General features: G+C 52.8%; 2 protein-coding genes across 20 annotated transcripts in view; one reads left to right on the top strand and one right to left on the bottom strand.

The window, feature by feature from the left end:
• The first annotated feature begins 4540 nt into the window (after positions 1-4540).
• On the top strand, positions 4541-15080 carry LOC105497842 (zinc finger protein 687). Of its 6 annotated transcripts, none has more exons than XM_071085527.1 (10): positions 4545-5056; positions 9241-11369; positions 11491-11669; positions 12043-12219; positions 12330-12492; positions 12630-12959; positions 13074-13186; positions 13384-13525; positions 13667-13936; positions 14817-15080. In XM_071085527.1, exons 1-10 carry the CDS (start codon positions 5047-5049, stop codon positions 14832-14834), a joined length of 3531 nt encoding a protein of 1176 aa, XP_070941628.1. In that variant the 5' UTR covers positions 4545-5046; the 3' UTR covers positions 14835-15080. The 6 variants fall into 6 exon arrangements, with proteins under 6 accessions (XP_011767599.2, XP_070941628.1, XP_070941624.1 ...); XM_071085523.1 differs by having other exon boundaries at positions 13667-13940; XM_011769293.3 differs by having other exon boundaries at positions 13667-15080.
• The window catches only part of LOC105497841 (phosphatidylinositol 4-kinase beta), a 36646-nt gene continuing 25793 nt past the window's right edge, over positions 15031-25883 (bottom strand). For 8 of the 14 annotated variants that reach the window (XM_011769290.3, XM_071085585.1, XM_024797979.2 and 5 more), the window contains 6 exons: positions 25024-25128; positions 24646-24769; positions 21642-21907; positions 17287-17419; positions 16901-17021; positions 15031-15919 (listed from right to left, as the gene is read on the bottom strand). In XM_011769290.3, the coding sequence (XP_011767592.1) occupies positions 15738-15919; positions 16901-17021; positions 17287-17419; positions 21642-21907; positions 24646-24769; positions 25024-25128 (931 nt within the window). In that variant the 3' untranslated portion in view covers positions 15031-15737. Of the gene's footprint in view, positions 15920-16288; positions 16352-16900; positions 17022-17286; positions 17420-21641; positions 21908-24645; positions 24770-25023; positions 25129-25883 lie in introns of all 14 variants that reach the window. The other 6 variants (XM_011769288.3, XM_011769285.2, XM_011769286.3 and 3 more) reach the window with 1 other exon arrangement.

The following is a 25883-nucleotide window of genomic DNA, read 5'->3' as shown; positions in this document are numbered from 1 at the left end:
TACAACTTCTTCATCTTCAAATAAATAGTCCTTTCCTTGGGTCAGTAGAACCTGATGAGAAAAAGAGATAACTATTAAAAGAAACAGTCCTTTCTTGGTCGCTTTTTTTCCTCTAGTTACCATCTTTTTTCTCCTTCCTTCCTTTGAAAGAGTTTTATAGTGACTTTTCTTTTTTCCTCCTCCATTCTTTTGAACCCATTCCATGCAGGCTTTTGTCCCCACCAGTCCATCAAATCTCTCCTTATCCTGATCACCGGTGACCTCCATTTTGCTTAAATCCATTGGTCAATTCTCAGGTTTCATCCTATTTGATATTTTAGTGGCATCTATCATTCTCTCTTCCTCTTTCTTGAGATACTTTTTAAATTTAGCTTGAAGGTTACAACATTCTCCTGGTTCCCTCCTTCCTCTTTGCTGTTCTTCTCATCTCCTTGACCTTTTAACTTTGGAGTTTCCCGTGCCTCAGTCCTCCCTTGGTGATCTCATCCATTCTAACCTGGGTTTTAAACACTATCTATAAGCTGATGACACCTACATTTGTATCTCCACTTGGATGTGTAATACCTCAACATGACTAAAACTGAGCTACCTACCTAACCCCTAAAACCTGCTTCTCCTGTAGTCTTCTCAGCTCAAGAAATGGGGCAATATCATGCTTCTACTTCCTCAGCCTCCAAGCTCTGGAGTCTTTTCTTTCTCTCACACCGCACTTTCAACCCTTTTAAAACCTAAGTCAGGCCACCACGTCATCTGTCTCCTTTTGATGGCTTCCTATCCCACTCTGAGAAAATGCCAAAGAACTTCCCATAGCTTCCAAAGCATCCCATGACCCAACTCGCTCCTCCCACCCACTCTGGAACACACTCCCCACCTGAGGACCTTGTACTTGTTCTTTCTTCCTGGAATGTTCTTGTCCCAGATAGCTGCATGGCTCACTCCCTCATCTCCTTCAGACCTTTACTTAACCACCATCTTCTTGGAAAGGCCTTCATTGTCCACCCTATCTAAAATTGCAACCCTCCCACACTTACTGTCATCCTTCCCTGCTTTTTTTTTTTTTTTTTGACGGAGTCTTGCTCTGCGCCCAGGCTGTAGTGCAGTGGCGCAATCTCGGTTCACTGCAACTTCTGCCACCCGGGTTCAAGCGATTCTCTTGCCTCAGCCTCCCAAGTAGCTGGGACTATAGGTGCGTGCCACCATGCCCAGCTAATTTTTTGTATTTTTAGTACAGACAGGGTTTCACCGTGTTAGCCAGGATGGTCTCGATCTCCTGACCTCGTGATTCACCCGCCTCGGCCTCCCAAAGTGCTGGGATTACAGGTGTGAGCCACCGCACCTAGCCACCTGCTTTGTTTTTTGATTGTTTTTGTTTTTAAATTAACACTTTATTTTTTACAGCATTTTTAGGTTTACAGAAAAACTGAGCACAAAATGGGAGTTCCCACATATCCTCTCTCCAGTTTCCCGTTGTTATTGAGACAAGGTCTTGGTCTTTTGCCCAGGCTGGAGTGCAGCGGTGTGACTATACCTCACTGCAACTTTGACCTCCAGGGCTCAGGTGATTCTCCCTCCTCAGCCTCCCAAATAGCTGGGACCACAGGCGTGCACCACCATGCCACACTTAAAAAAAGTTTTTTTGTAGAGATGGGGTCTCTTCATGTTGTTCAGGTTACCCTATTATTCATTAATATCTTGCATTAGTGTGGTACATTTGTTACAATTGATGAACCAATATGGATTCTTTATTATTAAGAGACAGGGTCTCACTTTGTTGCCCAGGCTGGAGTGCGGCAGCAGGATCATAGCTCACTGCAGCCTCAAACTGCTGGGCTCAAGGAACTCTCCCGCTTCAGCCTCTTGAGTACTTGGGACTACAGGTGTGCGCCACTGTACTCCGCTAATTTTTCTAATTTTTTTGTTGATCCTCCCGCTTTGGCCTCCCAAAGTTCAGGGATTACATGTGTGAGCCACCACGCTCACAGGGTTCAGTCTTTGTGTTGTACATTCCATGGCTTTTGACAAATGAATAATGCCATGTATCCACTATTACAGTATCATACAGAATAGTTTCAGTGTCCTTAGAGTCCCCTGTGCTCCATTTATTCATCTCCCTCCCTCCACCTGAACCCTCGGCAACCAACCACTGATCTTTTTACTCTCTCTAGTTTTGCCTTTTCTAGAATGTCACATAGTTGGAATCATACAGCATGCAGCCTTTTCAGATTGGCTTCTTCATTTATTCACGTGCACTGCAGATTCCTCTGTCTTTGCATGGCTTGATAGCTCTATTTTATTCCTTGGCAGCTATCAGTTCTAATATTTATTGTTTGTCTTCTCTTTAAGAATGTGTGTTTCATGACAGGGCTTCTTGTCTGCTTTGTTAACTGCTGCACCCCCAGTACCTGGAATAGTACCTCCTTCCATGGTTGTGCTAAGGATTGCATGAGTTATTAATGATATACATAAAGTTTTTATTTGTGTGTGTGTGTGTGTGTTTTTTTTGAGACAGGGTCTTGCTCTGTCTCCCAGGCTGGAGTGCAGTGGTGCGATCCCAGCTCACTGCAGCTTTGACTTCCTAGGCTCAAGCGATCCTTCCATCCCAGCCTCCCCAGGAGCTGGGATCACAGTCGCCTGCCAACACCCCTGGCTAATTTTTTTTTCCCAAATATTTTGTAGAGGCAGAGTCCTGCTATGTTGCACAGGCTGGTCTCGAACTCCAGGGCTCAAGCGAGCTACCCACCTAGACTTCTCAAAGTGCTGGGATTACAGGTGTGAGTCCCCCATAATATTATGTGTATATGAGTAGTAACTGTTATTCCGTATAGGAAGACCAGAAGAGGAGGTGGAAACAGAATGCCGGTTGCTTACATAGGGACCCTTAAATAGTCCTCAGAGAAGGAAGAGCATCTGAGCTGGAGCGACTGGGAGCAAATGCAGGCGGACCGAGCACACAGGATGCAAGTCTCCGGGAGAAAGGGCACACTAATCCCAACTGCCAATTACTTTACAAAGCACGTTTACATTCTAAAATCATTTAATCCTCACAAAAATAATATTGTCAGGTGGTATTATAATCCCCGTTTTACCCATGAGAAAACAGGATCTGGGAGGTTGAGCGACTTGCCCATTGCCATCATAGGGCAAGTGGTGGCTCCAGGATTCCCATCCATAAGTTCTGACTCATACTTCAAAGGAGCTCGGAAACTGCCGGGGCTCGATGGGGAGTCCTGGTTCCAGTGTCCTGGGACTCCTGGGCAGCGTAACAAAACCACTTTTAAAAACCCTGCCGGGCGCGATGGGTCACACCTGTAATCCCAGCACTTTGGGAGGCTGAGGCGGGTGGATCATTTGAGGTCAGAAGTTCGAGAACAGCCTGGCCAATATGGTGAAACCCCGTCTCTACTAAAAATACAAAAATGGCCGGCCACGGTGGCTCACACCTGTAATCCCAGGTGTGAGGATTTGGGAGGCCGAGGAGGGCAGAGCACGAGGTCAGGAGATCGAGACCATCCTGGCTAACATGGTGAAACCCCGTCTCTACTAAAAATACAAAAAATTAGCCGAGCGTAGTGGCCGGCGCCTGTAGTCCCAGCTACTCGGGAGGCTGAGGCAGGAGAATGGCGTGAACGCGGGAGGCGGAGCTTGCAGTGAGCCGAGATCGCACCACTGCACTCCAGCTTGGGTGACAGGGCCGAGACTCCGTCTCAAAAAAAAAAAAAAAAAAAATTAGCCGGGCGGGTAGTGTTGCACACCTGTAATCCCACCTAGTCGGGAGGCTGAGGCTGGAGAATCGCTTGAGCCTGGGAGGTGGAGGTTGCAGTGAGCCGAGGTCCCGCCACTGCACTCCAGTCTGGACTACAGAATGAGGGCCTGTTTAAAAAAAAAAAAAACTTCGCCAAGGCAGGGAGCAGTGGCTCACGTCTGAAGGATCTCTTGAGACCAGCCTGGGCAACATGGCAAAACCCTGTCTCTACAAAAAATTAAACTAGCCGGGCGTGTTGGCTGTCTCTTGTAGTCCCAGCTACTCCGGAGGCTGAGGGGGGAGGATCACTGGGGCCTGGGAGGTTGAGGCTGCAGTCAGCCGTGATCGCACTACTGTGCTCCCACCCGGGCAACAGAGTGAGACTGCCTCAAAAAAACTAATTAAAAAAAAAAAACACCATGCAGTTAACGAGCGGCTGCGTGCGCGAGGTGGCACGCTGGGCTTGCAGACGAATTCTGCCAGTGCTATTAGAACATTTAAGAGATTCATTTTCCGAGCGACTCCTCCCTTTCCCCCGCCTGCAGGGGGCGTGGCAACAAAGCGCGGGAAAACTCGACCTTGACCCCACCCCCTACTCCTTGCTGGGGGCGGGGAAAAGGGGAGCTCTTAAATGGGAAATGGAGCTGGGGGGTACCTCCAGCCCATACTTAGGAAGCCTATCAGTTGCCCCTTTAAGGCCTCTTTGGAAATGGCCCAGGCCACGCCAGCACTCCTAACGTCGCCTCCCCCGCTTCCGGTCCGCGAGCACTTCCCAACCTTTAGGTCCCGATTCCTTCCACGTTCGGAATCCCGTACCCCGTCCACGCCCTCCCGCAGAGGGAGGAGCGACGGGTTACGCTGTGGCCCAGGAGCTGGCCCGTGCGAGGATCCCATCCATCAGATTATATGGCGATTTAGACGGTGGGAAGACAGCGAGGAAATGGTCAGCGGATGACGTAATGTTTGGGGTGGCGTCCCATTCTGTGACTTCTGCCCGGCATCAGTGACACGGAATTAGCTTGAAACAGCGCAAAAGGACCTACACTTCCGTCCTGCACTCCGACTCAGTGCGGTTCTGCTCAAAGCGCCCACCACACAGAAGCTGGATTCCTTCGATTCGCGAAAGTGAACTGCAGCTTCAAGCTTCGAGCGGCCAATAGGGAGCGAGGGGCGGAGACGCACCTGGGCGCTCCCCTCTCTAGTAGGAAAGCCGGGAAGCAGGCTGGCTTCTTTCTAAGCGACAGTGGCGGAGGCCAATCGTTTCCGTGACTTGCAGATGGGGCAGACGGACCCTTGCGCAGCCAATGGGGAGAGGTATCTTCAGAGGGCCTCGGCCCCTTGCCCAATGAGCATAAGAGGACTGTGCGGGGCTAGTTCCGAGCGGCAGTACTTAGGACCAACCCAGTGCGGGGCTGGGAGGGGCGCAGGGCTGAGCGAAGGGGGCAAGGGCCAATGGCGAGTGCGAAAGCGGGCAGCCCAGACCCGGAGCGCGGAGGGAGGAGAGGGAGGGGGGAGGCTGAACCGGAGAGAAGCAGGAAGTAGCGGCGGCCGCGGGGAGGGCGGCGGTGGCGGCGGCGGCTGGAGTGGGGTAGAGACCGCCGGGTCTCGGCCCGCACCAGGAGCGGAACAAGTAAGCGTGCCTGGGGTAAATACCCGCCCTTGGCTCCGCCCACTTGGGGGGGCGGGTAAATACCCCCGCCCCTCCCCCACTTGGTCAACTACCCCCTTCTCCGCGCCGCCCCCTGGGGCGGCTTCTAGGAGGGCCCAGACACCGCCTCCATCCATTGGGGCGGATGGGCAAAACTCCCGGCCTGTTGAAAGCACAGCCCCTAGCCGGGTAAATCCCCAGGAGGGTCGAGAACCCCAAGTCCTGGCGCCCCCAGCTCGAGAGGCACCCGAAGTGCGGCCCGGAGATTGGAGGCTGCGGGATGTCGCGACCTAAAATGGTGTCCGTTCCCGGGGATGGGGGCGGGGGGACTGGGCCAGGCCGGAGCGGAGCCTACACCCCGACTGGGCGCGGGTCAGCGTCCGGGCCCGGGCAAGAATCAGGCTTGCGCCCCTGGCCCCATGTGCACCCTCCGATCAGTCTCCAGTCTCTAGCGAGCCTCCGGGAGTCCGCGGCGGAAGGAGGTTCCGCTGCGCCCGGAGGCGAGGGGACGAGGTCCGAGTTGGGACGGACCCCGGCTAGAGAGCTGAGAGTCGCGCAGAGACCGCCCCCTCTCTCCTCCCCTCTTTCCCAGCTCCCCACCCCATCCTGTGTAGTCCTGGGTCCCCAGGTGCTGCGCAGCAGGTACCAAAGGGCCTGGCCTGACTGAGGCCCGGCCTTCGCTTCGCACGCCGGTGCGAGTGAGAGAAGCGCCGCGCGCCTCAGTTTCCCTTGTAGTTTCTCTTGTGTACACCCCGCCCCCTCCTCGCAACCCAGGACTTGTTCCCCGCGCCGGCCCTCGGCAGATGGCAGGGACTTAATTCCGCCCGCTGCCCAGCTTGGCCGCAACCTAATCGCCGCCAGCCCCTCGCCCTCCTCTGCGCTGCAGGCCTTGGGCCCGGGCAAAGGGCAGTGAAGCCCCCACTCGACCTGGGTCTGTTCAGCCTTTTCCTGTTCAGCCTCTTTGGCTTTTGGGGAAGCACAGAGGGAAAGGGGGCAGGGGAGATAGGAGCCCTAGAGACAGGGCTCAGCAGTCGCAGGAAGGCCTGATCTTCCTTGGCCTTGAGCTCGGCGACTTGCTTGTCGACTGCTCTGAGTGGGTGGCCATCGGATGACCTCTAAGTCACTGGAACTCCCAAGAGGGAGGTGGCTGGCGGCGGGGGGTGTGCGGGTGAGTTCACAGGTGTTTTCTAGTCTTTGCTGGTCTTCCCTGTACCAGTCCACTTCTGAGTACCTGAATGGAAGGTAGCTCAGGCCTCTGATCAGGAGGGAGCCAGGCTTAGGAGCCAGGCCCATAGAGACAAGGGGTTTTGTTTAAACCCAGAGTCTGCAGAATTAAATAGGGTGGGAGTGAGGGAAGGACTCCCCCTTTGTCTGGTTGGTATCCTTTGCCCCCACCCCCACCTTGGTCCCAGGAATTCCAGCTGCCACATGCTGTGGCTGTCTCTAGTTACAGTATGAAGGCTGGAGAGAAGTGGGAGAACTGGCTTCGAGAAATGGCCTGCAACCTGGGCATGGAATGGATAGGGATAGATTCTTTAGTTGCTTCTTCGTAGATACAGAAACAGTCATGGGGAGGCACTGGCAGGGGACAGACATGGGTCTCCCACAAACTCTGAGCTGGCCTGCATGTTCGATTAGTGCCACATAATTCTTGTGGGATTTTAAATTTTATTTTTTGCACTTGGCTAGGTTGAGGTTAGGTGAAACTTCCTGGGCTACTGTTGCCACAGGAAAATGGAAAGGGTGAGGAGTTTAAGTTAGGGAATGGAATGGGGTGAGGAGCTCGGAGCAGAAATGATAGGTGAGGGGTGAAGGAGCCTGGCTTTTCCCCACTGTGGCAGCTGTGCTGGATAAGTGTGTACCCTGGGAGTTTTAGCCTCAAGAGAGCAAGCTGCGGAGGGGTGGTGAAGGAGGGGCTGGCTAGGGGAGGGCCAGGCACTCTGGGGAAGGTAGTGAGCGAGCAGCAGGTGTTTGTGACAGGAGAGGCCTAGGCTGGGGCCCTTGTGACCAGGCTGCCATCACCATTTTCCCCTCTGTCTCTTCTCTTTGTCTCTTTCTGTTCCTGTGTCTTATTTTTTCCATCTTGGTCTTTTGGGTAATTTCCTTGAGTCCTTTTCTCCCTGCTGACCAAGCTAGATCTCCAGGTGCCAGTGATGGCCCCAGGTGCCCTAGACTTGATCCTGCATGACCCCTGACTCTTGCCTCCGACCCCAGCCCTAGAGTTCCAGGGGTTATTCCTTTCCAGCTCTTCCTTGACCTGACATGTCCTTGCTTGGTTCATCTGGAATAGTGAATCGTATTCTCGGTGTGATTCTTACATTAGCAATTTCGTATTGTGCTCAGAATAACCCTATGATATATAGATCACTTGTGCTCTCTGTCTTGTCTTTTCTTTTTCTTCTTTTTTTTTTTGAGACAGGGTCTCACTCTGTCACCCAGGCTGGAGTGCGTGGCGTGATCATGGCCCATCACAGCCTCGACCTCCTGGGCTCAGGGGATCCTCCCATGTCAGCTGGGAGGCATAGCTGGGAATACAGGCATGTGCCATCATGCCTGGGGAGTTTCACCATGTTGCCCAGGGTGGTCTTGAACTCCTGGGCCCAAGTGATTGACCTCCCAAAGTGCTGGGATTACAGATGTGAGCCACCACACCCGGCCATTTGTGTCCTCTTTCAAACAGCAAAAGTAAGGCACTGAAGAAACTTGCTTGTACTGCAGGCCCCTGATAAAGGTGAACGAGGATCATTTCTTAAGTCTTGGCTTACGGCCTTGCCCCTTTGTACACATAGCCTTTCAGATCTCTGTGGACCCCAGAAGATCCATGAAGAATATGAATTGATTCCATGTGGACATGAATGAGCCCTTAAACCTAGAGCATCATATACATCATCCTCCTTAATGATAGTATCGATTATTTGGTTCTGTGCTGGGCACAGGAGGGGATGAGCTGGTTTCCACCAGGATGCTCACTGAGCTCCCCTGTTCCTGTATTTCTTCTTCTTTTTTTGTGTGTTTTTTCCTGAGATGGAGTCTTGCTCTGTCACCCAGGCTGGAGTACAGTGGCACAATCTCGGCTCACTGCAAGCTCCCCTTCCCGAGTTCAAGCAATTCTTTTGCCTCAGCCTCCCGAGTAGCTGGGACTATAGGTGAGTGCTGCCACGCCCAGCTACTTTTTGTATTTTTAGTAGCCCCGGGGTTTCACCATCTTGGCCAGGATGGTCTTGATCTCCTGACCTCGTGATCCGCCCACCTCTGCCTCCCAAAGTGCTGGGATTACAGGTGTCAGCCACTGTGCCTGCCCCCCTGTATTTCTTTTTGAGACAGGGTCTTACTCTGTCCAGGCTGGAGTGCAGTGGCATGATCTTGGCTCACTGCAACCTCAACCTCATGGGTTCAAGTGATTCTTCTGCCTCAGCCTCCTGAGTAGTTGCTATTACAGGCATGCGCCACCACACCTGTCTAGTTTTTTGTATTTTTAGTAGAGACAGGGTTTCACTATGTTGGCCAGGCTGGTCTCAAACTCCTGACCTCAAGTGATCCACCTGCCTCAGTCTCCCAAAACACTGGGACTACAAGCATGAGCCACCGCACCTGGCCCCTTCCCTGTATTTCTGAGAACTCTCTTTTCTCCTGCTTTCTCTGGATTTTGGAGCCTGCCAGGGTATGGACACTAACCTTCTGATTTTAGGGTTTGGCAAACCTAGCAGCTCTGTAGGATTCATGCTGTGGTGGAGGTGTACCTAAGTTGGAGTGCATATGGGTTCTGAGAGAGGATAAATATGGAGATGCTGAGGAAAGAGCTCCAGGATCTCCAGACATCTCAGTTTCTCCTTATTCCTGTTTTCATCAGGTCTGGGACCTGCCGATATGGGGGACATGAAGACCCCTGATTTTGATGACCTCCTTGCTGCCTTTGACATCCCTGACATTGATGCAAATGAAGCCATCCATTCTGGGCCAGAAGAAAATGAGGGGCCAGGAGGCCCAGGGAAGCCAGAACCAGGTGTGGGAAGTGAATCTCGAGACACAGCAGCAGCCTCAGCTGGGGATGGCCCTGGAGTTCCAGCCCAGGCCTCTGACCATGGCCTGCCACCGCCAGACATTTCTGTAGTTAGTGTCATTGTCAAGAACACTGTGTGTCCTGAGCAGTCTGAGGCCCTGGCTGGAGGCTCAGCAGGGGATGGGGCCCGGGCTGCTGGGGTAACTAAGGAAGGGCCTGTGGGGCCTCATCGAATGCAGAATGGTTTTGGGGGTCCTGAACCTTCCCTCCCAGAAACCCCCCACTCTCCTGCTCCTCCCAGTGGGGGCACCTGGAAAGAAAAAGGCATGGAAGGCAAAACTCCCTTGGACCTGTTTGCTCATTTTGGCCCTGAGCCAGGGGACCACCCGGATCCCCTGCCTCCCTCTGCACCCTCTCCCCCTCAGGAGGGGGCTATGACCCCACCTCCTTTCCCCTCTTCCTTTGAGCTGGCCCAGGAGAATGGCCCAGGCGTGCAGCCACCTGTTTCTTCCCCACCGTTGGGGGCCTTGAAGCAGGAGAGCTGCAGCCCCCATCAACCCCAGGGCCTAGCCCCACAAGGCTCAGGCTCCAGCCCTGAGGCCACGGACATCCCTGCCAGTGCCTCGCCTCCCCGAGTTGCTGGGGTGCCCTTCTTCAAGCAGTCTCCAGGGCACCAGAGCCCTCTTGCCTCCCCCAAACTGCCCGTCTGTCAGCCCTTGAAAGAAGAAGAAGATGAGGGGCCAGTGGACAAGTCTTCCCCAGGAAGTCCCCAGAGTCCCTCTAGTGGGGCTGAGGCTGCAGATGAGGACAGCAATGACTCCCCTGCCTCCAGCTCCTCTAGGCCTCTTAAGGTGCGGATCAAGACCATTAAAACATCCTGCGGGAATATCACAAGGACTGTAACTCGGGTCCCTTCAGATCCTGATCCACCTGCCCCCGTGGCTGAGGGGGCCTTCTTGGCTGAAGCTAGCCTGTTGAAGCTGTCCCCTGCAACACCTACTTCTGAGGGTCCAAAGGTGGTGAGCGTACAGCTGGGTGATGGTACAAGGCTGAAAGGCACTGTGCTGCCTGTGGCCACCATCCAGAATGCCAGTACTGCCATGCTGATGGCAGCCAGTGTGGCCCGCAAGGCTGTGGTGCTGCCTGGGGGGACTGCCACCAGCCCTAAGATGATTGCTAAGAATGTGCTAGGCCTGGTGCCCCAAGCCCTGCCTAAGGCTGAGGGGCGGGCAGGGCTGGGGACTGGGGGACAGAAGGTGAATGGTGCCTCAGTGGTGATGGTGCAGCCTTCAAAGACAACTACTGGGCCGAGTACAGGGGGCGGCACAGTGATCTCACGGACCCAGTCCAGCCTGGTGGAGGCCTTCAACAAGATCCTCAACAGCAAGAACCTGCTCCCTGCCTATAGGCCAAACCTGAGCCCACCAGCTGAGGCTGGGCTGGCCCTGCCTCCCACCGGCTACCGCTGCCTGGAGTGTGGGGATGCCTTCTCGTTGGAGAAGAGCCTGGCACGGCACTATGACCGCCGGAGCATGCGCATCGAGGTCACCTGCAACCACTGCGCCCGCCGCCTGGTCTTCTTCAACAAGTGCAGCCTGCTCCTGCATGCACGTGAACACAAGGACAAGGGGCTCGTTATGCAGTGCTCACATTTGGTCATGAGGCCCGTAGCCCTTGACCAGATGGTGGGGCAGCCGGACATCACACCCCTGCTGCCTGTAGCTGTCCCACCTATCTCTGGACCTCTGGTCTTGCCTGCCTTGGGCAAGGGTGAGGGGGCCATCACCTCCTCTGCCATTACTACAGTTGCTGCTGAGGCCCCTGTCCTGCCACTCTCCACTGAGCCGCCTGCTGCCCCTGCCACTTCTGCTTACACGTGCTTTCGCTGCCTGGAGTGCAAGGAGCAGTGCCGGGACAAGGCTGGCATGGCAGCTCACTTCCAGCAGCTCGGCCCCCCTGCCCCTGGGGCCACCAGCAATGTGAGTCACCTTTCACAGCCCTTCTGTGGGGACAGGATCTAGGAAGGCGTTGGGGGCTTGGTTAGAAGTAGTAGAGACAGGACACTCTTCACCGACTTTCCTTGTTTAATCCACTCGACAGGTGTGCCCAACCTGCCCCATGATGCTCCCCAATCGCTGCAGCTTCAGCGCCCACCAGCGCATGCATAAGAATCGACCCCCCCACGTCTGTCCTGAGTGTGGGGGCAACTTCTTGCAAGCCAATTTTCAGACCCATCTCCGGGAGGCCTGTCTGCACGTCTCTCGCCGTGTGGGATACAGGTGCCTTGGACCCTTCCTCCATAGAACTGTAGGGTTTCGTGTGTCCTAGCCTCAGCCTCAGATGGCCTTTCAAGATCCCCGCTGTATCCCTCAGCCCTGTTTTGGCAAACAACCCTGAGATAGTACGTCCTGCCTTCCCGTCGTCCCCCATGGAGATGGGGGGAAGCAGGGCCACCTCTGGAGCTCCAGCTCTCCCTCGGCAGCCTCCCTTGGGGAATGGCCTCTACACCTCTCTCATTTCTCCACCCTGCTCATGCTCCACTACTGATTTCCTTCTTGTAGTCTACCCAGTCCCAGAGAATAAATGTGTGGTCCCAGGTTGGGCATGGAGATGCCTCCCACCTCACCACAGGGCCTCCTGCTTCCTCCCTAGGTGCCCCAGCTGTTCAGTGGTGTTTGGGGGTGTGAACTCCATCAAGTCCCACATCCAGACGTCGCACTGCGAGGTTTTCCACAAGTGCCCCATCTGCCCCATGGCCTTCAAGTCTGGGCCCAGCGCCCATGCCCACCTCTACTCCCAGCATCCCAGCTTCCAAACTCAGCAGGCCAAGTGAGGCCCGGGGGAGGGCTGGGCCGGGCCAGGGAGGCAGGGCTGGTGGGGTGTAGGAGGGGAGGGGCTGCACCCCTCCCTGCCTGATGTCTGCATTGTCCTCACCTCAGGCTGATCTACAAGTGCGCCATGTGTGACACAGTCTTCACTCACAAACCCCTCCTCTCCTCACACTTCGACCAGCACTTGCTGCCCCAGCGTGTCAGTGTCTTTAAGTGCCCGTCTTGTCCTCTGCTTTTTGCCCAAAAAAGGACCATGCTGGAACATCTCAAGGTACAGGAGCAGAGGGATGGGGGATGGGTGCTTAGCTGTACTGACCTGGGGCTGGGGCCACATACTTCAGAAGTGGGGGGCTTTGGCACAGCCAGGCCCTCCCCCACAACAGCAACCTCCCTTGTCTCCTCTCACAGAACACCCATCAGTCTGGGCGCTTGGAGGAGACTACTGGGAAAGGGTCCGGGGGTACCCTGCTGACCCCCAAGACTGAGCCTGAGGAGCTGGCTGTTTCTCAGGGAGGGGCAGCCCCTGCTACTGAGGAGTCATCTTCATCTTCAGAAGAGGAGGAAGTACCCAGCTCCCCTGAGCCCCCCCGTCCAGCCAAACGGCCTCGGCGGGAACTGGGGAGCAAAGGCCTCAAGGGTGGGGGTGGGGGGCCTGGAGGCTGGACCTGTGGCCTGTGTCACTCCTGGTTCCCTGAGCGTGACGAGTATGTGGCCCACATGAAGAAGGAGCATGGCAAGGTCAGTGAGCCCCAAGGGGAGTACCATGGGCTGGGGGCAGCACTGGGACTGCCAGTGTGACAGTGGGGACGGGGTCCTGGAGCCTGGCTCTGACATCTACCCATGCTCTCCTAGTCAGTGAAAAAGTTTCCCTGTCGCCTTTGTGAGCGCTCCTTCTGCTCCGCCCCCAGCCTGAGGCGTCATGTCAGGGTCAATCACGAGGGCATCAAGCGAGTGTACCCCTGCAGGTAAGTCTTGCTCCCCGCTTTTTCTCCCTGCCCAGCACGTGACTCTCCCCGTATGCCAAAGTACCTTTGCACCTGCGACGTGTCTAAGTGGCCTGATGGTTGGGGTCTCCCTCTGCTCCAGCAGCCCCCTCATCAGGAGCAAGGACCTTGGCCTTCGGGCTGTGCCCCTGCTGCCATCCTGTCCTCTCCCATTTCAGGTATTGCACAGAGGGAAAACGCACCTTCAGCAGCCGCCTGATCCTGGAGAAACATGTCCAGGTCCGGCATGGCTTGCAGCTTGGGGCCCAGTCCCCTGGCCGGGGGACCACTTTGGCTCGGGGTTCCAGTGCCAGAGCCCAGGTAGGCAGAGGCCCGGCCTGCTGTGCTAGGGCTTTGAGTGGGAAACTGGAAGGTAGAGACTGTGGCCTCAGGAAGTGAGCGTGGGGGTGCCAAGGACAGTGGGGATGGTGGTAAGGTCCAGTTTCTTCCACTTTTCTTCAGGGGCCAGGTCGGAAACGCCGCCAGTCTTCTGACTCTTGCAGTGAGGAGCCTGACAGCACGACACCGCCAGCCAAGTCCCCCAGGGGCGGACCTGGATCTGGAGGCCATGGCCCCCTGCGCTACCGGAGCAGCGGCTCCACAGAACAGAGCCTCATGGTGGGGTTGAGGGTGGAGGATGGTGCCCAGCAGTGCCTCGACTGTGGCTTGTGCTTTGCCTCCCCTGGCTCCCTGAGCCGGCACCGTTTCATCAGCCACAAGAAGAGACGGGGTGTGGGTAAAGCCAGTGCCCTGGGGCTGGGGGATGGGGAGGAAGAGGCCCCTCCATCAAGGTCTGACCCCGATGGTGGAGACTCACCCCTGCCTGCCTCTGGAGGCCCACTGACCTGTAAGGTCTGTGGCAAGAGCTGCGACAGTCCTCTCAACCTCAAGACCCACTTCCGCACGCATGGCATGGCGTTCATCAGGGCTCGGCAGGGGGCTATTGGGGATAACTAGGCCCTAAGCCTGGGACTGACCAGCCCCTTCCTCTTGGAGCCTGGTTTTCCCTGCTGCTGCCTGATCCCCTGGCTGGGGAGTTTCATTGACATTAACATTTTGTTAATTCCTCTCTCAAACCTGAAGAAAAGCTTTTGAGGATTATTCTAGTTATCTGCAACCTCCCTTTGGGTTTGGCCCTGGAGTCCTAGTAGAGTGGACCCTCCATTCCTCTTTTCTGAGCCCAACACTAATTATGCTCCTGCTGCAGAACCCCCAGTGTGGGCCTGGGGTTGGGAGGATGGGACTTAGGTATTCCTGCTAGACAGGTTTAGGGAAGGACTGATGGGGGTGTCACGGATGGACACATCCCTCCACAATTCCTTCAGGCATGGACTGGAAATTTCCTCCTCTGGGCCAGGCCCTACCCTAGTGCCCCCTCCCCCCCAACTCACTGGCACTCAAGCCCCCTACCCCTGCAGTGCCTTTCACTTCTTTTTTTCCCCAGAAATCCAGGGGGGGTGGTTGGTGGGGATGAGTCCTGTCAAGGGGGCCACAGGAGAGGAGGGGACAGGCTCTCAGGAATCCTTTATTCTTGTAGTAATAATACTAACAGTGGGGGAACTAGGGAGAAAACCAGACCATTAAAACTGTTTTTGGTCTAATCTCCATTCAGGCCTCTCTTTTTCTGTGACTTGGACAATGTGGACTTGAAGCGGGTGAGAGAACATGGAAGGCCCTTTCTTCTCAGGGAAGAGGTGGTGGTGACCAAGACAGGCAGGGAAGAAGCAAACCTCTTTCTGTGTGGTGCCTTTTGTATCTTGGACACTGAGGCATCCGTTCACACCTCATCCCCAATTTCCCCCCAGAAAACCTGGAAATGACACAAGTGGCTAACTAAGGACTTTATTTCAAACAAAAATTAAAAATAAAAAATTGAGAGCTCTTTTCCCTGGGTTTGGGGAAGGAGGCAGGGTAGGGAATTCCCCATGGCTAGGCCAGTACCCTCAGAACACTGGAGGGCTGTGGGAATTCCCTTCCTTGCCCATAATGGGGAACCTCAGCAAGTGCAGGGCCCACGCAGCGCCCGCCAGCAAGGGGAGCTCGGGCCACGGGTCGGTCCCTGGGAGGGGTAGAGCTGGGCAGCAGCATGGCCAGTGGCCAACCACAGGATCAAGTCCTAAGTACCGAGAACCTACTCTTCCCCACTTCCTGGGCCCCAGAACGGAATAAGAGGATGGTCTGTGGAAAGAACCTCTCAAACCCCTACAAGGAGAAGAAAGGCCCCGGCGTCCCTCACATTCATCGCCTCTGTTTTCTGGAGGGCAGTGAGTCCTGGAGCCTGTCTGGTGGTAATACTGACACAGAGCAGGAGGGGCAGGGAAGCCCCAGCAAGTCTGGACCCCACAGCTGGCTCTCCCACCCCCCCGGCAAGCTCCCGCAGTTACCACATGATCCTTCGTGTTTCTTGCCTTCCATTTCCCTTGGGTGGATGGTTGGGTAGGTGGGATTTCCTGGTTTGGGGTTTCTCAGACAAGGGCCCTCTAGGGAGGGTGCCCTGGACCCCCCCGCCAGCACTCCTGGGCTGAGGAGCATGTCACATGATGCCGTTGGTGAGGTACTGGAAGCCGTCATAGAGTTTGGTGGTGATAGACCGCATACTGCCATCCACCATCTGCTCCACCAGCAGCTGCAGCTGCTCCTCAGTCATGCTCATGTGGAACCTCTCTTTGAGGTTTCGAATGGTGCTGGAGCCATGGAAGCAAGGAAGCTGAGAACCTGGGGGAAGCAGTGGGGGTTCAGGGTCATGGATGGACAGGAGGGAGGGGCAGTGGTGCCAGCCACAGCAAATACAAAGCTGGGGCATCTGAAGTGCCCTTTCCCTCCCACCTCAGGTCCTTGATGGTGTGGGTACAGTTCTGCTTGGGCAGAGAGAAGGAACCGACAGGACCCCTCATCATCCCACACCTAAGCCCTTCTGTAGGTGAGGGCATGTGGGCAGAGGAGGGAAGGGGACCAACACCACATCTCCCTCAGTAAGGGTGGAGGGGCCCAGAGGGCAGGCTGGGAGGAGGCTGAAGGGAGTGGGCCCTGAGCTGGGCACTTATCTGGTTGCAGACCTCTGCCTATGCTACGTCTGACACTCACAGATGACCTGGGCCACCGTCATCATGGGGCCAGATGGGGATGATCCTGAGCAACGGCGACAACCTGTGGGGTAGGGTCAGGAATGGGGAGGGGGGAGACTGGCAGCTCAGACCTGGTATACACCTGGAGCCTTGGGGGGGGGATGAGGACAGAAGGGGGTCCTGAGCAAAAGACTAGATGGCAAGACTGTAGTGGAAGGAGATGATGAGAGGGGAAGTACTTCTCAGAGCTGAACAGTGGCAGAAGACGGCAATCAGAGGTTATAGTGGAATGGGGAAGAGAGATGGAAGGAGACTGAGAAACTCAGAGCTGGACAGGGGTGGGGAGGTGAGGAGGGACCAGGAGGCTGTAAATGAGCCTGTTTTCTCCCTAAAGATGCCAAGGAGGCGGGTGCTGCTATCCCCTTCCCCAACCTCCTGGACTTAGCCTTACCAGGGTCAGGAGGAATGTCCTAAAGGAGAAACAAGGCACTGGACCAGAGCTAGAAACCCTATGGGAACCCCCCTCCCTCAACCCAAGTCTTGGGGTGGGATCAGCTTTCTTATGCTCCAGAGCTCCTACTTAAAGGGGAAGCCTGAGGCACTATGGCACCTGACCTCACCCCAGCCCCACCTTGCTGCATGATCTCCACGATCTGCACCACCTTGTCCATGTGTTTCCGAGCGGCAATCAGCCCTTGCAGCATCAGCATCTTATAGTAGTTGAACATGTCGCCATCCAGGCCGCCCATCACCTGGAAAGGGAAGAAAGTGTTGTGTGCACAAGGGGACTTACACCAGGGATGGTCCCTGTCCTCACTGGCCTACCAGAACTCCTCTTCCTCTTGGGGCCCTGTTATTTCCCCCCTTATCAGGCAGGAAGCTCCCAGGAACTCCTGCCTCACCCCTAATTACTGCCTGTTCTGTTCATCCCTAATTTGCAGGGAGCCCATCAGCTCCCCCTCCCATGACAGAGAAAGAATACAATGACCCCAGAGGCACCTCTCCTTCTTGACTCACATCCACAAACTCTGTGGTCAGCTTAAAGGCTGACGTCTCAAAGCCCAGATTTCGGGGTGAGCTGGAGAGGATGAAGCCAAAGTCGATGTGGATGATGTGGCCTTCGGCGTCCAAAAGGATGTTCCCATTGTGTCTGAGGAGGGGGGGAATACACGAGAGGAAGAGGCAGTAGTAAGTCTGACTGAGGCTGGAACCTCAAGCAGCAGTACACTGGCCACATGACACCAGGCAGGGGGGGTCCCCTGCCATGTTTCCTGCTGCCTGTAACTCCAATCTCCTGTCCAGTTTCCTAGGACCTAAAGCTATCAGTGGAAAGAAAGGAAATCAGAAAAGAAAACTGCTAACAAAGGCTATGGGGTCTGAAATTGCTATTAATAATTTAATAAAAATAGTTTAAGATTCTCCCAATTTCCCAGAAATTGCACTTCTGGCACCCAAACTATCCCAATCTAGTAGATAATCCAGAAGCAAGGAAAGAGGGCCTCTGAGGCTCCAGCCAGCTTTCACAGAGGCCAAGTGTGCTATCCAGGGGAGGCTCCACTCAGAGCCTGTTTACCTGTGGGTTATTTGTAACTCCTGTCACCCCACTGCAGATCAGAGGCCTCACCAGAAGGGAGCAACAACAGAGGCAAGTGGGCTGAGTGGAGCTGAAAGGTAAAATAGCGTGGGGGTTTCGAGGGGTAAGTTTTAAATCACTTATGTAAAAAGTCTCAGGAGGCAGTACTACAGGGCAGCTGTAGAAGAGTTAAAGGGAGATAAATTCCAGGTCTTTGTGATTCCCACATGAATGGCCAGTAGCAGAAGGAACAATTAACATGCTAAGCATGTGAGGCCTGGCCTATTCAACATAACCGGCCTCCTCAGTGTCAATAGAGGCTTTGTTAGGCTAAGAGCTCATGGTCTGAGGGCCACCTTCTCTGGGGTTGGTTTGGCCAAAAAAGCAGGGACAAAAGGAGAACCTACTCCCACCTGAGTTCTTCCCTTCTCTGGGAAAACACTAAAGATTTAGTAATCCAGGCACTATCTTGTGAGCTAGAATGGTTCTAGGAGTTGTCATGATTCAACCTCACATTTTACAGGTGAAGAAACAGAGGCCCTGAGAGAGGAAGTGATTTACTTGCCCAAGGTCCCAAACCCTCTCTTTCACTACCAGAGTTAGCTCCAGCTGGAAAGCTGCTTAGGACTACTTCTGAAGTAGTTAAAGAGATCCTAAAGCCCGACTCCAGTATGGGGCGTCTTTCATTGTTGCCACTTCTTTCCAGTGGTTGATTCCATTCATGGCTTGACTATATTCTTTTTTGAGGTACTATGAACGGCTTATCAGCTACCTGCCCTCCTCTATTCCTCCTTTTTTAGAGGATGGACTCTCATCTTCCAAACATACTAGTTTCCTAAAGGAAAGCCCTGGGGCCTGACTAGTGCCAGCTTCCCTGCCACCCATTTACTCAATCCCAGGGCTGAGCTCTGGGCTCCCTGGGCCCTGAGTTCAAAATCCTGACACTTCGAGATAGTCTGAAGCTTGCAATCAAATTCCTTATAATTACATTCTCAGCTGGGCACAGTGGCTCATGCCTGTAATCCCAGCACTTTGGAGGCTGAGGCAGGTGGATCACCTGAGCTCAGGAGTTTGAGACCAGCCTGGCCAACATGTTGAAACCCTGAAACCCCGTCTCTACTAAAAATACAAAAATTAGCTGGGCGTGGTGGCGCATGCCTGTAATCCCAGCTAATCAGGAGGCTGAGGTGGGAGAATCACCTGAACCCTGGAAGGCTGAGGTTGCAGTGAGCCGAGATCACACCACTGCACTCCAGCCTGGACAACAGAGAAAGACTCCGTCTCACCAAAAAAAAAACAAAAAACAAAAAACTTACATTCTCCTATAGTTCTCAAATGCAGAGCCTGGGTCCATTTGTAGGGCTGGGAGGGTGGAATGAGCACAGGGTCTAATAGCTACCTGACTGTTTCCCTCATGAGGAAACACGTGTCTGACAGGGTTTTCATCTGGTTTAAATATAAGAATGTCAGGCCATGGTAGAACTTAATAGATGCTAGATTTCCTTTTTTTTGAGACAGAGTCTCACTCTGTCGCCCAGGCTGGAGTGCAGTGGTGCGATCTTGGCTCACTGCAACCTCCACCTCCTGGATTCAAGTGATACTCCTCAGCCTCCCGAGTAGCTGGGAATACAGGCGCCTGCCACCACACCCGGCTAATTTTTTATTTTTAGTAGAGATGGGGTTTCATGGTCTTGGTCATGCTGACCTCCTGACCTCAGTTGATTCGCCCACCTCAGCCTCCCAAAGTGCTGGGATTACAGGCATGAGCCACTGCGCCCAGCCTAAGACTAATTTTTATTTTTATTTTTTGAGATAGAGTCTCGGTGTCACCCAGGCTGTTGTGCAGTGGTGCAATCTTGTCTCACTGCAACCTCCACCTCCTGGGTTCCAGCAATTGTCCTGCTTCAGCCTCCCGAGTGGCTGGGATTACAGGCATGCGCCACCATGCCTGGCAAGTATTTGGTATTTTTAGTAGAGATGGGGTTTTGCCATGTTGGTCAGGCTGGTCTTGAACTACTGACCTCAAGTGATTCACCTGCCTCAGGCTCCCAAAGTGTTGGGATTACAGGTGTGAGCCATTGTGTCCAGACTAGATGCTAGATTTCTAATAAGCTGCTCTGTTAGCTAGCTAGTTATTTTGGTATTTTTAGACAGGGTCTCGCTCTGTTGCCCTTAACCTCCTGCTCAAGTGATCCTCCCACCTCAGCCTCTGAAGCAGCTGGGACCACAGCTGTATCCCACCATGCTCGGCTAATTTTCGTTTATTTTTTTGTAAAGACAGGATCTCATTAGGTTGCCTAGGCTGGTCTTGAATTCCTGGGCTCAAGCGATCCTCCTGCCTCAGCCTTGTTAGCTAGATCTTCTTTTTTTTTTTTTGAGACTCGCCCTGTTGCCCGGACTGAAGTACTGTGGCATGATCTTGGTTCACTGCAATCTCTGCCTCCTGGGTTCAAGCAATTCTCCTGCCTCACCTCCCAAGTAGCTGGGATTACAGGTGTGTATCACCAAGCCCAGTTTATTTATATATATACATTTCTTTTTTTTTTGAGTTTGAGTTTCACCCTTGTCGCCCAGCCTGGAGTACAATGGCGCCACCTTGGCTCGTTGCAACCTCTGCCTCCCGGGTTCAAGCGATTTTCCTGCCTCAGCCTCCCAAGTAGCCGGGATTACAGGCGCCTGCCACCATGCCCAGCTGATTTTTTTTTTTGTATTTTTAGTAGAGATGGGGTTTCACCATGTTGGCCAGGCTGGTCTTGAACTCCTGACCTCACGTGATCCGCCCACCTCAGCCTCCTAAAGTGCTGGGATTATAGGCATGAGCCACCACACCTAGCCATTGTTAGCTAGATCTTAATGGGCCACCATGTTACTGGAAACCCCAGCAGCACCGGCCACTGCATTTCCGCCTTCCCAGGACAGCTGCCCTATGCCGAGGCAGAGACGGAACTTATAGGGGCATTCAGGGCAGAGACCCTGGATCACTGTTGGGAGAAACTCTTAGAAGGCAGGGCCTAGATGGTGTAATTATCTTTGTACATTATCTGCCTCACCTACATGTGTAGTTAGGTTTCATCAAGGTCATGTGATATTGAAAAAAAAATGACAGCTCTGGGCAAAACAACAGATACTTAAAAGCTGTGGAAATCATATGCTGGAATAAGAAGTGAGGAGAGTTCATGGCTGAGAGTTTCCACTTGATCTCCATCATGTTTCTCCTTTTTGCTCTCAGTCACGAACCACTACCCTTAGTGCTAGGCCCTATTATCGCTCGCTTTGTTGCTAAACACCCAATTACATCCGCCTTCACCCACCGTGCCACAGGGCATTTACTCAACACAGACTGAATCATGTCATTCCTCTGCCTGCAAAATAAAACACCTAAGCTTCACAATGAAGGCCCTTCAACTGGCCTCAATTTACCTGCCTGATGGTACCACCTCCTATTCCACTGCCATGCAGTGCAGTCTGTGCTTTAATCACAATTCAATTATTTCTTCTAGCTGGGATGTACCTTCTCTGCAGCTTCCTCTGTCATCATTCTCCCTTGTTCTTGAAGACCCTGCTCACTCAAATCCTTAGTCCTCCCATAAATCCTTCATTTCTTTGCCCTGTTACCCTAGTTCTTATTAGTCTGCCTCCTGACTTAATGTCATGTGAACACATCTGTCTCTGCTTAAAAATATTGTTTCATTTTTCACATCTTTGCCATGGAGGGCAGTAATAAGTAATTGAGAACTACACACGAAGGGATGGAGAGAACCCTGGAGAAATGTTAGGATGAGCAGCAGAAGTCACCTACCTGTCCTTGACTTGCAGCAGGTAGCAGACCAAGCAGTACCCAGCACAACTTTGCACAAAATTTCGCTGGGCACTGAGGAATGCCTCAGTGGTGTAACTGCCATGCTCCTGTAGAAAGTAATCGAGCAAGGAGAGCTGTGACTGTTTCTTCACCTGATGGATGGACACAGCGTTGACCACTGGTTCAATCATGCCACTATCAGCCGAAATCACAAGAATCTTGTATGGCTTGATCCAAAGGGGCACTCGCTCCTGTTCCCAAATGGACTGTGAGGAGACATGAAGGATACAGGACTCTTACCTTTCTCCAAACTAGAGAAGGAGGCTAAAACTCCTCCCTTTCTCTAACCTCTTTCCTTGCTGGCACTGGATTCTAAGCCATCAAGTGAGTAAGACTCACTTAACCCAGTGAGAACCAGGGAGTTTTGAAAAGAAGTCTAGGGCCTGACAAAGTCAGGAAACTACACTTAGGTATGTGGGAAAAGGTATCACATAAGTAGAAAGTCCAAGAGAGGCAGGGAGAACAGGGAACTTCACTATCCCCTCTCAAGCAGGGAGAATGGGAGCTGTAAGTTCAAATAATAAGAAAAAAGAGGCCAGGTGCAGTGGCTTATGCTTGTAATCCCAGCACTCTGGGAGACCAAGGAGGGTGGATCACCTGAGGTCAGGAGTTCAAGACCAGCCTGGCTAACCTCAGTAGAGAATGAAACCTTATCTCTACTAAAAATACAGAAATTAGCCAGGCGTGGTGGTGCATGCCTGTAATCCCAGCTACTCAGGAGAATCACTTGAACCCAGGAGGTGGAGGTTGCAGTGAGCCAAGACTGCACCACTACACTCCAGCCTGGGCGACAAAGCGAGACTCTCTCCAAAAAGACAAAAAAGAAAAAGAAAAAAAGAAAGGATTTAGGTCCAGAGAAGACTTCTCTGGAAAATGAAAACATTTATATGGTATAAAGAACAGTATTAAACAAATTAAGTGGCTTGCAGGTAACTAACCCAGGGGGATCAGAAGATCAATATTTTAGCACACTATAACCTACCTGCTACAGACCATTTGGGAAGCTTTTATGTTGTTTGTTTTTTAAAGGGGGAGGACCAAATGATTATTATTTAAAAATTTGGGCTGGGCACAGTGGCTCACGCCTGTAATCCCAGCACTTTGGGAGGCCGAGGCAGGTGGATCACAAGGTCAGGAGATCAAGACCATCCTGGCTAACACAGTGAAACCCCGTCTCTACTAAAAATACAAAAAATTAGCTGGGCGTGGTGGTGGGTGCCTGTAGTCCCAGCTACTCGGGAGGCTGAGGCAGGAGAATGGCGTGAAGCCGGGAGGTGGAGCTTGCAGTGAACCGAGATCACACCACTGCACTCCAGCCTGGGCGACAGAGCGAGACTCTGTCTCAAAAAAAAAAAAAAAAAAAAATTGATTACAACCAATTGTGTTGGCATTAAAATTAGAGGCATTAAGTTTGAATAATGGATATATGCCAAAAACCAGAAATTGAATTTGGCAAAAACGGGAAAGGAAGTCTTCCAGTAATTTCAGTTTAGAAATCAATTTAGAGAAATGAACCCCATGTTTACAATGATTGTACCACAGATTTAAACTTCAGTAGTGCATTAGTAAACTGTTCACATTTAGATCTTCAGCTTGAGATTTGACAGCTATTTCTTGAAAAAGTCTCAGTATCTTGTATAAATAAATTGGTCTTCCATGTACCTTAGCACACACTTAACACTAGGAGAAGGTGGGTCACTAAACTTTGCCTTAGCAAAATTTTGGTTTTGGCTCACTTCAGTTAGAGATGCTGATTTCTTCAGCCAGGCGTGGTAGCTCACACCTGTAATCCCAGCACTTTGGGAGGCTGAAGTGGGCGGATCACCTGAGGTTGGGAGTTCGAGACCAGCCTGGCTCACATGGAGAAACCCTATGTCTACTAAAAAATACAAAATTAGCCGGGTGTGGTGGTGCATGCCTATAATCCCAGCTACTTGGGAAGGCTGAGGCAGAAGAATCGCTTGAACCTGGGAGGCAGAGGTTGCGGTGAGCCGAGATCGCGCCATTGCACTCCAGCCTAGACAACAAGAGCAAAACTCCATCTCAAAAAGAAAAGAAATGCTGATTTCTTCAAATGCATATTTTTCTTAGAGACAGGGTCTTACTATGTTGATCAGGCTGGAGTGCAGTGGCTATTCAGTCTCGATCCTTTTACTGATCAGCACAGGAGTCCTGACCTGCTCCATTTCCGACCTGGGCCAGTTCACCCCTCCCTTAGGCAACCTGGTGGTCCCCTGTTCCCAGGAGGTCACCATATTGATGACGAACTTAGCATGGACACCCAATTGGCATAGCGGACTATAGCCCAGAACTCCTGGGCTCAAGACATCCTCCCGCCTCAGCCTCCTGACTAGCTGAGACTACAGGCCCATGCCAGGGTGCCAGCCCATTTTGGAAGTTTTGATCTAAAAGGCAAACCTAGCACTCTAAAGTTCTGACTTGGAACAGGGCAGGTGCAAGTCACAAAAGGGCCAAAAGAGGCCGCTGTGGAGTTGTTCCTATGGCTATTCTTCCCAGGGGAAAGTTGCCTAGCTTTTCTTTACTCTGCTTTTGTTTTAGACCTGGGCAGGAAGGTGAGAATAATCTGTGTAGTTACCTCAGGTTGGCTGGAGTTGTGCTGAGTTCCCCTCCTCTCTCTTTTTTTTTTTTTTTTTGACAGAGTCTTGCTCTGTCGCCCAGGCTAGATTGCAGTGGCGCGATCTTGGCTCACTGCAACCTCCGCCTCCTGGGTTCAAGCGATTCTCCTGCCTCAGCCTCCTGAGAAGCTGGGATTACAGGCGCCCGTCACTGTGCCCAGCTAATTTTTGTATTTTTAGTAGAGACAGGGTTTCACCATCTTGGCCAGGCTGATCTTGAGCTCCTGACCTCGTGATCCAACTGCCTCAGCCTCCCAAAGTGCTGGGATTACAGCCACTGTGCCTGGCCTCTCCTTCTCTTCTCTTACCTGCAGTTGCTTCAACACCTGAAAGGCCAGAAGCTCTTGCCGAAGGTCATCCCCACACTTGACAATGACTGACAGGAGCCGCCAACTGGGGAGATGGCCATAGGGGGAGCCCTCTCTGATCCTCCTGTGAGGAGAGAAGTAAAGGGTGTCAAAGGTTGATGCCACGGTGAGGACAAGAGACATAGCTTCCACAAAAAATTCCAAGCAAATGCCCCATAGGGCAAGGACCCAGACGGCCTGCGAGTCTGACAGATTTTTTTGGAGGCTGCGAGTCTGACAGATTTTTTTGGAGGCTGATGGACAATAAAGTTGGTACAGTGAGCCCCTGCAACTGCCTCTGAGCTTTAAGAGGTGTTCAGAGACCCACACCCAACTCACCGTACTTTCTCCTGCCAGGGCTCTTTGAGAGCAACTGCAGAAGGATCTTCTGGGTCTCGTTTGAAGGCTGTCGGGGTATGAGCCAGCTGTTCCGAAAGGCGCCGGCTGTGAGGAAGAAAATACATCATTTGCTTGGAGGAGCTACCCACAAGCCCCATGCCATCTATACTGACATTTCCTGCACTGTCTCCTGGATTCTGGGCACACTAAGATAGGAACCCAGGCTGAACGGGACTCATGGAAGAAAACATAACCAGTGACACCTTTTTGCTAACTTAGTGATTGTAGTCATGTTAAAATTAAGATTACCAGGCACTCCATATTCCTCTATCAAGACTGATTCAGAATGGGTGTCTCTAGAATCTGCATTTTTTTTTTTTTTTTGGACAGAGTTTTGCTCTGTCTCCCAGGCTGGAGTGCAGTGGCATGATCTCGGCTCACTGCAAGCTCCACCTCCCAGGTTCACATCATTCTCCTGCCTTAGCCTCCCGAGTAGCTGGGACTACAGGCGCCCACCACCACACCCAGCTAATTTTTTGTGTGTGTTTTTTTAGTAGAGATGGGGTTGCACTGTGTTAGCCAGGAGTCTCGATCTCCTGACCTTGTGATCCACCCACTGCGGCCTCCCAAAGTGCTGATATTACAGGTGTGAGCCACCGCACCTGGCCTAGAATCTGCATTTTCAACAAGGCCTCCTTCCTCCCTCTGGATTCTGACAAACAGTCACTTTGAGACCACACTTTGAGACACACTGCTCGAACTCCTTCCTGGGGTGCTTTTTTTTTTTTTTTTGAGATGGAGTCTCGCTCTGTTGCCCGGGCTGGAGTGCAGTGGTGCCATCATGGCTCACTGCCAGCTCC

Source organism: Macaca nemestrina, chromosome 1 (assembly GCF_043159975.1).
Source record: "Macaca nemestrina isolate mMacNem1 chromosome 1, mMacNem.hap1, whole genome shotgun sequence".
NCBI classification, from domain to species: Eukaryota; Metazoa; Chordata; class Mammalia; order Primates; family Cercopithecidae; genus Macaca; species Macaca nemestrina.
The sequence above is the reverse complement of the archived record's forward strand: the minus strand, read 5'-3'. Positions and strand labels throughout refer to the sequence as shown.